Genomic DNA, 13,583 nt, shown 5'->3' on the forward strand with positions numbered 1-13,583 from the left:
CTCCACAGTCTCTGCCTTCTATTTTTCCCCGAGCAGCCTTTTGTTTCTCTCCCCACTTTACTTCCTTTGGGATGGTTCAGAGTGGGGAGGTTCCCTCTGGGTGGGGTGGGGGGAGTCCGAGGGGGTCTGCGAGGGGGTTCTATGTCCGTGCGAGGGTGCTCCTCTTTTCTATTTTTACTTCTTTTAGATCAGGGTGCCTTTTAAAAAGATTTTTTGATAGGCGAGCTTGCTGGTGGAGTGGACTCATTTAGAGCCTGCCCATGGATGTCATGGGAACTGCTTCCGGGATGTTTTTAAGTGTCAAACAATATGGCGGGAAGAGCCAGCAGTGGAGCCGGCTGGCTACACCCCACTTTTCCTATCTGAGTTGACACTTAGTCAAAAGTGAGAAAATTGCATCCATAATTTTAAGTAGGCCATCATTGAGAGTGCTGTCTGATTTCTGATTATTCAAAAAATACACTGTCTTGCAGAGTGAAACATTACCTATCTTTCTGCTACAATTTCACATGCATGACTGAAGCCAGTCAGCTCTGAATGAATTCTTTCAGTTACAATCAATCTCTATAGCATCAAACTATAAATAGGATTAATGCAGGCTTTATGAAGACATGTTTTGCATTTATGCTCCATATTAGGTTACTTTCCTGTCCTACCACAAGTGGCATTAAGTATATGTTTAACAAATATCACACAGTAATTTTGTATGATAGCACACGCATGATTACACTACCGTAAATAATTTGAGCTCACTGTGAGAGGATGAAATGGCAAGTGAGAGAAACAGTCTATTTCGTATCATTTGGCTGAAAAGCCCTAGCTTTTGGAGTGCACATCCATCTACCTGTGACCTTATCCTGCTCGTCTGTTTGTTTTGAAGACAGAGTGCCAGTCCTTCAGCACCTAGACCATTCTCTGTATGCAGAGACAACGGGACACGATGGAAAAGTCAGCATACATTAAAATCAATGCAATATTCCATGGGGAACTGTGGTAATTGATGAGGCGGTTCCATAGATTGTGGGAAATTTGCTTTTAATGCATGCTGACTACTATAGCACAATCCAAAAGCTGGAGGGAGAGTAATGTGGGAATGGAATATAAAAACCAGGTACTGAAGAGAAGTGATTGCAAGATAGTATAACACCCTTGGTGGGCCAATCTTGGCTTCACTTTTCATAAGCATAATACTTTTTATTCTTGAGTTAAGGTCAGCTGAGACTTGCTTAAAACAGACCCCAAATGAACCTTCGATTACAACATCAGATTGAATTTTGAAGAAACAACGTCAAAACTAACATCTTAACTCAAATATAAATAAAAATGTGTGTGATTAAAATTGGATTAATTAAGTCCTGCAAATGACTCCAGAGCACCTCCATGTACACAATCCACTTGTTATTCCTTGAAAAATACATAACTTTTACAGATGCACCATAGAAGGCATTCTTTCTGGTTGTATCAGAGTTTGGTATGGCTCCTACTCTGTCCAAGACCGTAATAAACTCGTGAACGAGGCCCACTCCATCATTCACACCGGCCTCCCATCCATTGACTCTGTCTACACTTCCTGCTGCCTCGGAAAAGCAACCAGCGTAATCAAGGCCCCCACACATCCCAGACCTACTCTCTTCCACCTTCTTCTGTCAAGAAAAAGATACAAAAGTCTGAAGTCAGGTACCAACCGACTCAACACCAGCTTCTTCCCTGCTGCCATCAGACTTTTGAATGGACCTACCTCACATTAAGTTGATCTTTCTCTACACTCTAGCTCTGACTGTAACACTACATTCTGCACTCTCTTGTTTCCTTCTCTATGAATGGTATGTTTTATCTGTATAGCGTGCAAGAAACAATACTTTTCACTGTATACTAATACATGTGACAATAAATCAAATCAAAAATATAGTTCACTCAAATGTATATTTATAGACAATGATCCAATTATTCAAACTTGCTTATGTATTATTGATACCTAATTTTAATGCAAAATTTCTAAGGGGGAGCTGACACATACACATTCTAAAGTAGCTTCGGTAGCTGTGTGAGACACATTTAAATTATGTGCAATCTGTATTGTTACAAAATAAGTGAGTCAATGTTCCTAAATACATGGTATCAGCCGTTCCTCCATTACTTCCCAAATTTTCCCTGCCTCTCATCCAACAGATACTGAATCATTTTTCTTGATATCTCCTACCTTCTTGCCATATCAGAGTGGTGTTGCTTAACATTTGAGCTTTGATAATGAATTGTCAGCCTGCAATTTGACCCTGGGGAAGGGAAAGACAGACTGCCTGCACATACCCACAGGCACTTTACAGTAGGAGCTTCAGCATAATATTTAAGAGCTCAAATCTGGTTGACTTGCCTCACTTGATAACCCACACATGCCATTGGCATCTCCATTATTTCCAGCCTGAGATCAATGAACTTGGTTCCAATCAGTAAATGAACCCGGACCCTCCTGGTCTATATGGTTCAGTTCCACATTGGGCAGTGTCTTCCCAACCAAGGTGCCTGAGAATCTTGAGGTTATTGGGATGTTCCTGCATGTATTGAGTCATCTGAATAAGAGTGGGAAGCTGTTAGGACCAGAGAGAAAGATGGTTTATTTGCCAGCTTGTTGGATGATGACACGACAGATAAGTTTTTGTTACAGAGAATTCAGATGTGGACCTCAATGGGACAGCAAACAGGAGAGGCTGATGGACATGCACACCAAGATGTTGGGTGCATTGATTGGCTGGTCAGGCAGCCTCCCATCACTATCAAGGTCCATAGAGGAGCAGAGAGCATCATGCAGAGCTTGCCCTCTCAACAGCCTCTGCTCCATTTGCTTGTCATCATGCAGACCCTGAAGCACTACTATTGCTGCCCTCTCTACCTTTTTGTGGTCAGGTACCCTATTCCTCTTTCCTCCTTGGGGATTTAGCAACACTCTACAGCAATTCTAGGAGCTCAACACAAAGAACACCTCAAACACTCCATAGTGTTCTCCAAATACATTACAATAGAAAGAACTGTAAAGAGAAAAAAATATCTTGCCTGTAATTCATGTGTTTGACCCTTGAGTTTGGGGCATATCTTTCAGCCTCATGCCAAAAAATAGTGATGAATGAATATGTACACAGGACCCTGTGTTGTCCAAGTTTGCAATCCTGGCATCACATCAGCTGGTTGTGTCTTCAGGATAGCGCTGATGTAGCGCATTCTAGTGTGCGCATGGAATTCACCTGTATACATGCTTCTAATGTAATGATGCATGGGCTGCGCAGCAGTGGCCAGGTCACACCACAAAAGTGGTGCTAGACCTTCATCGTGCAGATACATAACAGAACCATTATGCTGCACTTTTTGAGATACAGTTATTACTGTTAAATGGCCAAGAATATGATGATTTTCACTGTTCTATTACCCAACAGAGTCAGGCTTGTATTATAACACTGAGGAGAGGATGGTTTTGAGGTAATTATTGGAAAGACAGCTATATCAGCAACTGGACTCATTTGAATGTGATTCAAAATGCCTTCAATAAATTACTGCTTTCATAGAATCCCTACAGTGCAGAAGGAGGCCATTTGGTCCATTGAGTCTGCACCGACCACAATCCCACCCTGGCTCTATCCCCATAACCCCATACATTTACCCCAGCTAGTCCCCCTGACACTAAGGGGCAATTTAGCATGGCCAATCCACCTAACCTGCACATCTTTGGACTGTGGGAGGAAACCGGAGCACTTGGAGGAAACCTACGCAGAGACGGGGAGAACGTGCAGACTCCACACAGACGGTGACCCAAGCCGAGAATCAAACCTGGGTCCCTGGCACTGTGAGGCAGCACTGCTAACCACTGTGCCACCGTACCGTCTGTTTTCTTTCGGACAAATTCAGATTATCAAGAATTATGAGAATTTCAATATACACATGTTCCTGGAACAGTCATACAATCTATAGTTGAAAGTAATCACATTAAACCATTTGCTATATATAATGAATAATCTTTAATTCTAATTAAATAAGACACAGTTTATGGCATTAATATAACAATACTTAAAATGATCTAATTATCAAACCTAAATAATATTTTCCTTGAGTAAGTGTCTAAAACCCTGGTGTTTACTGAGATTTAGGTTTAAATTGTAGCTTCAATAGCAATTTGAATCTGGGTGGTGAAACATGCTGGCCGAGCTCCCATGAAGAAGGAAAGTGTTACTGTACGAAAATCAGTCCTCACAGGAGCATAACTTGTGCTGCTCTTATAGCCAGACGGCAACTGTAAAGTGCTGGGAACATCTGCTTGAAGAAGAAATTGTAAAGCATCAAAAGAAGGATCTAGCAACACTGCCCTGTTCAGTACTAATTTTAATTGCATTCTGATTATTTTACCATGGCCTTTCCTAATGTCAACAAATTTTACACAGTTTCAGCAAGTTTTCTTATTTTTCTGCAGGCCAACAGTCACAAGGTGGAAATCAGTTTAACTATCCCCAGAATGTCTTGGCATTTCACAAGAGGACAAAGCAGAACTATGGCCAGAGACAACAGAAAAGAACCAAAGTATCTTTTGCTAGTCCTACGGTTCCAAAGGAAGGATCAGTTGTAGCATCTCTATCACTGAATCATCAAGAGGGCGATGACGAAAAAGCTCGGTTTGAAGCTGCACAGACTCTGCTGGATATCTTCAAAGTTAATTCGGGCTACGAAGGTGTTCAGATGACTACTGTATGTGAGGCACTGCAGCATATAAATGAAAAGCTGAACACAGAAATTGCTGGCTTGAAAGATGAGCATCGGTATCTAAAGGCAGAATATAATCAGATCAGTGGGGAGCTGAAGAGATTTAAAGATGGTGAACCCAAGTGTTGCACTCAATTTCCAATATATTCAGCTATTCCACAGCTGCAAACCAAAGTAAGTTCTGAACTCAAAAATGCGGTTTGCAATGTTAATTTTATCTGTTTATGTTGCACAGTAAGTTATTCTTGCTTCATTCATTTCATTAAGAAATAAAGTTGCTGTTTATTAAATGGAGCTTTGGTGGGTGCTGGTCATGAAGGTTTAAGACTTTTGGGTGAGTTACGGTTAACAGGAAATCATAAAACAAATAAGATAATCACCAATATGGTGAGAAGCTGGAAGAAGTGTGATTGGCAATAAACTGTTGAATTGCAAAATTGTGACAAGACTAATAAGTCAATGGGGAGAAACCCTGTGAGGTTTGCCTGCAGCCTTCAGTCACTCTGTGCCCAATCAAGGAATCTGCCATCGGGAGGGGGAGGCAGAATCTCCTTGCCATGCTGTCAATCCCGCTTCCTGAACCCTTCCACTCTGACATTCCCCCATCCTGAGAACCCAATGTAGTCCACACTTAACCTGTCTCTGGAATCCTTCACTGATCATTTGTGTAGGCCCCAGTGTAATACCAATGGTGACCACCACTCCCAGCGGCGCTGCTGGTACTGCAGAGTTGCTGGCCTCTGATAGGCACAGTTATCGGGAGTGAGATTTCCATCCTTCCAGGGTCTTAATTTAGTGGGAAGCCTGTTGCTGTTCAAATAAGTGCCTGGTTACCTTGGAGTAGCATTGGCCTTCTCACAGAAAGGTGATGCAGGACTCCCAGCAGTTCTGTAACTGGTGTGTGGGACCCATGACATTGACACCACTTTATTTTGCCTAGGCTAGGTTGAAGAAGCTACAGTTGTTCTCATTGGAGAAAAGTAAACTGAGGAGAGTTTTTATACAAGTGTACAAGATTATGGCAGGTTTAGATGAGGTAGGCAAAGCTGTTCCCGTTACCTAATAGTAGGAGGGATCTCAGATTTATGATTTTGGGCAAGAGATTCAGGGTGATAGAAGGAAGAACCTTTTTACACAGCAAGTCATAATTACATGAATAAATAACAAAGAAAATTACAGCACAGGAATAGGCCCTGCGGCCCTCCAAGCCTGCACCGATCATGCTGTCCGATTGAACTAAAACCCCCTACCCTTCCATTCCCATCCTATTCATGTATTTGTCAAGACGCCCCTTAAAAGTCAGTATCGTATCTGCTTCCACTACTTCCCCCGTGGAACTGGCTGCTTTCAAGGCCAGTGGCTGCTTTCAAGGAAGTGGAGGTGGTGAATGACTTTTAAAAACTAAATTGGATGAGCACGTGAGGGAATGAAACTTGCAGGGCTATGGGGACAGAACAGGGGAGTGAGACAGATTGGATTGCTCTCGACTGATGAGCCAAATAGCCACCTTCTACACTGCAATCACTCCATGACCTACCAGACCTGAGGATAGGTTGGTAGAAGGTGATGTTGGGTAATCCTGTGTTGGATGGTTAAGTTTTATCTCTCATTGCTTTCCAGTCCCTGAGCTGGGATGTGAAGTGGTTACTGTTCACCTTATAAAATTTCCCAAAGACACAGCATATGTTCTTAAGGGACCCATCCTAAGAACTAATCTGAAAGTCCTGGAAACTGACTGTGGTGTCCTAATCCTGGTATAATGGCTCTCAACCTGTTTACATCTTTGCTATACTGCTGACCGACTTGTACTGGGAGTGCACAAGAAGGCCCGGATAGTATTGGAACCAATGTACGGCTTTCTGGAGTCCTCATGAGGTCAATAGAGATGGAAAATGTCTAACTTGCCTTTAGGACCTTTTAAATCTGGGTTCTCTGGTTTTTATTATTTTATTGCTGATGTTAACCCGGTTAAAATGGAGGGGTTTACCCACTCATCTGGTTGAATTTAAACCTAAGTTTCAGAATAAGTAGAAAGATATTGGAAATTACTCCACCAACCTATCTACTCTTTTGAAAATTCAATGTTGTGCTCAATTACAAATGTGTAGGATATCATTTTCAGAATCATTGACTGAACATGAATAAATACTTTTCATTCAACATGTAGTAAAGATAGAAATTACACTTGCATGAAAATAACTCTCACAAGAATATAGCACAAGTGTGACAAATGTCTATTTATCATCTTTATTTTTGACATTTGATTTCTTAGGCTTCAGCTGAATGTAGCCCAGTTCAGCCTAGTGTTTACCCAGACTGCTATACTGACTGGAGCATAAAGACAAGAGTCCTGATTACCTCATCTACTCCATTCTCCTGGACAAACTCAAATACCAAATTGTTATCAGGAATGGGATCCACTCCCAGAACAACAATAAAAGCTGATAACGTTTATATTAAACAGGTGAGGCCTTTTCAAAAACATTTTTTATGGCCGACACACATAATACTGGACAATAACTTGCTTGTTTGGGTTCTGACATAGCTTGTAACTAAGAATTGCAATGTGAACATAATGTGAGAAGCTAGAAAACAGCATTCTGTCCCACCTTTTAAGTTGCCCTCTACTTCAAGTAGAAAGAAATTCTTCCACGTAACCATTCTCTACAATAAAAATATTTAAAACTCTTCTTTGTAGGAAGTATTACCATTATCAGCAACTTGACCCTCCAGTCAACAAAACCCTGTCAGTTCAGGCTTTCCTTCTCACTGATAGTGTTAACTCTGAGGAAGCCACTTTTCCAGAGAGTCACCCTTCCCTTTTTATGCTGTATTTGTAATTATTCTGAACTTTTATACAGTGTATCCAACAGCTTGGGTAGGAATTGAAAGTAAGAACTTGGATTTATATAATTTCTTTCTTGTCTTTAGTATGTCCCAAAGCATTTAACTGCCAATAAATCAAAAAGGAGAATATTTTGTTGTTCTTTTGTGGGCGTCACTGGCTGAGCCAGTATTTATTACCCGTCTGCCTCATCGTTAACACTATGTACTAAAATGAACTTTTTTAGTAGATCCAACAATTGGTTTGCTTTAATGACTGAGCATTGTTGTAATGGTTTAAATTTATTGTCAATCAGGAGCCCCAGTTCTCTCTGACCATGCATACACATTATTTTCTTTGCTCAAGTTATAATTGCATCCTGGAGTCTTTGTCCCTGTGTGAAACACTAAATTTCCCTACATTGAATTGGAGTTAAGTGCATCAGCAGCTGATGGTGGCTTACAATGGAATAAAAGTAAACCTTGGGAGGGACTGAATAAAGAGCACAATTGATTTGCGATTTCTGTACAAATGAAGGTGATGTGGACAGGAGGGGATAATGTAAGGGAGCCAACAACTTGTCACTTGATCAGGACCTTGGTATATCTTAATGGCAGTGAGATCAACTTAAAGTTATTTACAAGTAATGTAGGGGTTAGTGCAGTGGTAATGTCATTGCACTAGTAATCCAGAGGCCCAGGCGAATGCTGTGAGGACATAGGTTCAAAGCCCTATCAAAATTCAATTAATAACATCTAGAAATGAAAGTTGGTCTCAGTCATAGTGACCATAAGAGTATCATTGTCATAAGAACACACATGGTTCATTAATGTCTTTCAGGGAAGAAATCTGCCGTACGCTTGATTCCAGACCTATGATAACTGGTTGACTTTGAACTCCCCTCTGAAATGGCTGATCAAACTTCTCAGTTCATGGGCAATTAGGAATGGGCAACAGATACTGGTTTTGACAGCAACACCCACATCCCATTAAATAAAAGAAAATGAAAGATGAACTCAAAATGAAAATTCCACATGTAACTGAGTTTGGAAAATAATATGGACATGAGTTTTATCCAATATTTTTTCATTTTTGCAGATAAAGCAAGTACTTACAACAATTACATTCACACAAGGAGTGAAATAATCGCTTACTGCATGTGTTCAAAAACTTCAAACTTCCACTGATTAAAATCTTGTAAATTTTCTAGCTTTCTCCCTGCACTACACTGTCACTGCAAAGTTTACTGATATGGTAATTTTTAATTACATTTTCCCTTGTTAAAAACTTAGTATGATGAACAGAGACTAGCCTGGCACAGTTGGCATTGTACTGTTCACCTCTACAAAAACAATCATTAAAAAAAATTAGCGCTTTTGTTTGTATAGAGCAAAACATATCTCTTTGTTTAATTTTAATTTTCTTTGTTTACCTATTCAGGAACCTGAAGATAGTCCTGGTTTAAAATGTGCCTTTCAGCAGAGTATGAGATACTGGATGTACCCCAGGCTGCCATGGTTGAAACTTTTTCCAAGAATTGGTGTTGACAGTGTGTCAGCTGAAGATGGTTTACAGTGGTCCCCGGATTACAAGATACAAAATATTTTAATGAAAGACTGGTAAGTCAGTAAGAACCAGCAACATATTTTGAAGCAGACAAGCCCAAGTATTTAGTTCAGAAAAGATGCATCCATCTCCTTGACTGCTGTCCTCAGTTCCAGAAATTTGTACTCTTCCATGAATGAGCTGCATGTGGAACAAAATCAAATCCTTAACCATTACCTCCTGGCTCCCCAGCATCGCATTTGAGCCAAAAAAATGTGTTGGGGAATCCCTCTTGGGAGTTCCCAGGTAAGGGTTTGCCAGGCAATTGTCCAGAGGGCTACTTTCCCTTGGAGAATTGCTTTGGGCTGGGAACCATAAGACCATAAGACATAGGAGCGGAAGTAAGGCCATTCAGCCCATCGAGTCCACTCCACCATTCAATCATGGTTGATTTCAACTCCATTTACCCGCTCTCTCCCCATAGCCCTTAATTCCTCGAGAAATCAAGAATTTATCAATTTCTGTCTTGAAGACGCTCAACGTCTCGGCCTCCACAGCCCTCTGTGGCAATGAATTCCACAGACCTACCACTCTCTGGCTGAAGAAATTTCTCCTCATCTCTGTTCTAAAGTGACTCCCTTTTATTCTAAGGCTGTGCCCCCGCGTCTGACCATCTGACAAATCAATTTATGTTTTGGATGGTTCTACCAGCTTTACCCTTGTAGTTATTTCATATTTACTCTGAAAGAGTTAGAAGGGGATAAAGCACTTCTAACTTCAGAGCAATTATTTTAAAGACACATTCCCCCGAGACTCCAGCAGTCAGCAGGCTGTCTGATTGGAATTTAATTCTGACAGGACTCCCCGAAATGACTGACAAGTTTGTCAATGGCTCTCCAGTTGGTGGATGGGACCATCACTGCGAGCATTAAATTCCACCCAGTGACTGTGGAATGGAATTCTGGATGAGGTGGTGGAAGCTAAAACCTAGAAATTGTTTTAAGAAATTGCTGGCTGCTGTGATGTATGTAGCCTTTTCTGGATAGATGAAGCATGATGTACCTATGGACTTCCTTGCCTGTGTGTGAACTTAATAAACTGGCAGACTGAAGAAGTCCTGCTGGTCCATCCAGCCTGTTTCATGCAATCATGTCCTTGGGCATCACATTCTCTGATTCTTAATTTATATTCCGGATCATTAGATATAAACTATGCTGCCAGTGGTTTGCAGGATTCTTCATGGGAATAAAGGAAAAATTTAAATTAGAACTGTTAAGTGTGTCATTGTTTTTGGCCGAAGTGATACAAAATCATCATACCTTTTTTAAACTTGTTGTAATTTTTCACATATTGAAATCTGTAATAAATTCTATTCTAGGCTGTCGACCTTTAGCTCACTCTTTGACCTTCTTCAGTCTGGTCATTGCCCTTTCTTTTACATCTGTACATACCAATTCACAGTGCTCTTCAGGGCTGCTCAGGAATCCAGAAAAGAATCAATTACTGCCTTGTTGTACCCAGCAAGTGTGGAAGTTTTAGAAGCAATGAGATTGTCAGGTAAATGATTTATGTTGCATAATACATTTTGAATTGAGCACAATTGCACTGCAATAAATAGCATTCTTGGGAATCAAGTAGTACTAATAATGAAATTTTAAATGCCAAGTATTGAAAAATTATTTGCTCTTATGAATATTTTGATGCATGCATGCCAACAGTTTCAGCACTGTTCGGCATGAAAAGTTTAATCATTTGCATCATTGTCAACTCTGACTGATACAATTGCATAAAAATGACTGAAAATAAAGATACTGAACATTTATGAAAACTAATGTATCCTTGGAACAAGCGCCTTTATAAATAGAAGAAATATTAAGTAATGATACTTTAAACTTTTGGAGTTTTAAGTAGATGGATGGATTAAAATGATTTGGTGGTGTTTTGCCTATGAATGGATTTCATATTTTGCAGAAGTTGTATTTTCAACATATTTAGTGGAGCACTCTCCAAAAACTGGTCACATGAACCTTTCTTCACCAGATGGACATGGGTTAGTGCACCTTAACCCAGCTTGTTTGTGAGTAACCCAATATATTTTTTTATTTTACTGTGCCATAAATTTCTTTTAAGTTTTCAGTTGCAGTTCATATTTGTATACTTTGCATTATTGTTTCCCAGTTATAAATACTCTATATTGCCAGATAGCAATATGATGAGGTATGTCAGTTAGTCCCTTTCTCCTATGCTGGAAGATGAACATTATCTCTTTTCCCACCTACGTGAAAAGGAACAAAAGTGAGTATCCTATCTATCCAGTGGCTGCAAATCAAATTTATGAACAAGGGCTTTCCAAAATGGGCACTTTGATTGCATTTGCTTTTGAGCAAGAGTTTTATGGTGTTTTAATATATTTTTCAGTAGTTTTAGAAGGTATTCTGTTTTTAATTGGGTCCAATAAGACAAGAACTATCACATAATAATGGACATAATAAATACATTGCATCTGATTTCAACATTATGTTGAGTTTTTATTTGCTCCTTCGTCAGATGGAGTGGAAATTTGCTCTCAAACAGGGCACAGAGACACAAAATCAAGTTACAGAATACTGATTAGAATGCAAATCTCGACAGCCAACCAGGTCTTAAAGATACAGACAATGTGAGTGGAGGAGGGAGCATTAAGCACAGGTTAAAGAGATGTGTATTGTCTCCAGACAGGACAGCCAGCAATTCAGATCCGACTTGGAAATCTGCTCTCAGGCGCTCCCATACGCACTCAGCCTGAAAAAAAAAATCACGGGTCTGAATCGCGCTGTGGGCAGGGCCTATCGTGCCTGAAATGCTGCTGCTCTGATCGGAGCTTTGAACTGCGCATGCATAGTGAAAAAAAAAAATTGAAAAACGTGCCCCTGTCACAACAGTCCCGGACCGCAAAAAGCAGATAAAGTGGCCTGGGAGCGATGGCCCCCACAGACATCGCCCCACCTTATCCATCCACACCCCCCCCACCTTATCCATCCACACCCCCCCCCCCCCCCGCTACCCAGACCGATTGCAACCCCCTGCCCCCCTTCCCCCCTTCCCCTGCCCTCCCCCAGTAAGAAGTCTCAGAACACCAGGTTAAAATCCAACAGGTTTATTTGGTAGCACAAGCCACTAGCTTTCGGATCGCTGCTCTTTCATCAGGTAAGTGGGAGTTCTGTTCGCAAACAGGGCATATAAAGACACAAACTCAATTTACAAGATAATGATTGGAATGCGAGTCTTTACAGGTAATCAAGTCTTAAAGGTACAGACAATGTGAGTGGAGAGAGGGTTAAGCACAGGTTAAAGAGATGTGTATTGTCTCCAGACAGGACAGTTAGTGAGATTTTGCAAGCCCAGGAAAGTTGTGGGGGTCTCCCCCCCCCCCCCCCCCCCAAATCAGAGAACGGTCTGGCCTCCGTCTGCCGTCCCCCCCCCCACCACCACCACCACCAAAGAATGATTGGGCCTCCCTACCCCCCCCAACCATAGATACATCTCCCCCCCCCCCCCCACCAGAGAACGATCGGGCCTCCCTCCTCCCCCCCCCCCCCCCAAACACCAGAGAACGATCTTGCCCCCCCCCCCCCCCCAGCCCCCCACCACCATCAGAGAACATTCTGGCCTCCCTCCTCCCCCTCCCCTTCCCAGCGAATGATCTGATCCCCTCCCCCCCCCCCCCCCCCCCCACCAACCACCGATCTGAGTTAGAGAGCCATTGGAAGCTCTGAACATACCTCTTCAGAAGCTGGAGCGCCTGAAATAGAGCATGTCTGTTTCGCGCTGAATCTGGATGCGCGAACACGATGGTAAAGGGGGAAATGCTGGTAAAGTTGGGCGGGCAGCCCATTAATTCAATTTAAATGCATGCAAATGCATTTAAATCGCCACTGCGCCCGTTTTGGGCGCGGTTCGGATCGTGGCCATTTTTGGGCCTTGGTAAAGTGGGCATCTGTGCGGGCGCAGATCAAGCTAATCGCCTCATGCCCAACTTTACCAAGTTTTTGCGCCCGAAAATGGGCGTGACGCAATGGTAAAATTGGGCCCATAATCTCAGAATAAAGGATAAGCCATTTAAGACTTAGATGAGTAGGAAGTTTTTCACTGAGGGTGAGGAATGTTTGGAATTCTCTACCCCAGAGTTCTTTGAAAGCTCAATCATTGAGAATGTTCCAATAGAAATTGATATATCCTGGAGACTACTTAAATCAAGGGATATGGAGATAGAGTGGAAAAATGGTGTTGAGGTAGGTGATCAGCCATGATCTAATTGAATGGAAGAGCAGGCTCGATGGGCTGAATGGCCTACTCCTGTTCCTATGTCCCTGGTTGTAGTATTTGAATAACTGCAAACGTACAAGATGATGATTCGTCTATCTGTTTCCCTGATGAGGTTTTCAGTTTTATGAAATGATGTAGATCTGGCATTATTTGGAAGGCACCTGGTTAT

General features: G+C 41.6%; 1 protein-coding gene across 1 annotated transcript in view; it reads left to right on the forward strand.

Annotated features, from left to right (window-relative positions):
• The window catches only part of LOC144493646 (protein downstream neighbor of Son-like), a 34,421-nt gene that overhangs the window by 12,601 nt on the left and 8,237 nt on the right, over positions 1-13,583 (forward strand). Inside the window, exons 2-6 of the mRNA XM_078212927.1 lie at positions 4,454-4,914; positions 7,013-7,204; positions 9,005-9,183; positions 10,488-10,666; positions 11,081-11,186. Of these exons, the coding sequence (XP_078069053.1) occupies positions 4,454-4,914; positions 7,013-7,204; positions 9,005-9,183; positions 10,488-10,666; positions 11,081-11,186 (1,117 nt within the window). The remainder of the gene's footprint in view (positions 1-4,453; positions 4,915-7,012; positions 7,205-9,004; positions 9,184-10,487; positions 10,667-11,080; positions 11,187-13,583) is intronic.

Source organism: Mustelus asterias, chromosome 5, assembly GCF_964213995.1.
Source record: "Mustelus asterias chromosome 5, sMusAst1.hap1.1, whole genome shotgun sequence".
Classification (NCBI taxonomy): Eukaryota; Metazoa; Chordata; class Chondrichthyes; order Carcharhiniformes; family Triakidae; genus Mustelus; species Mustelus asterias.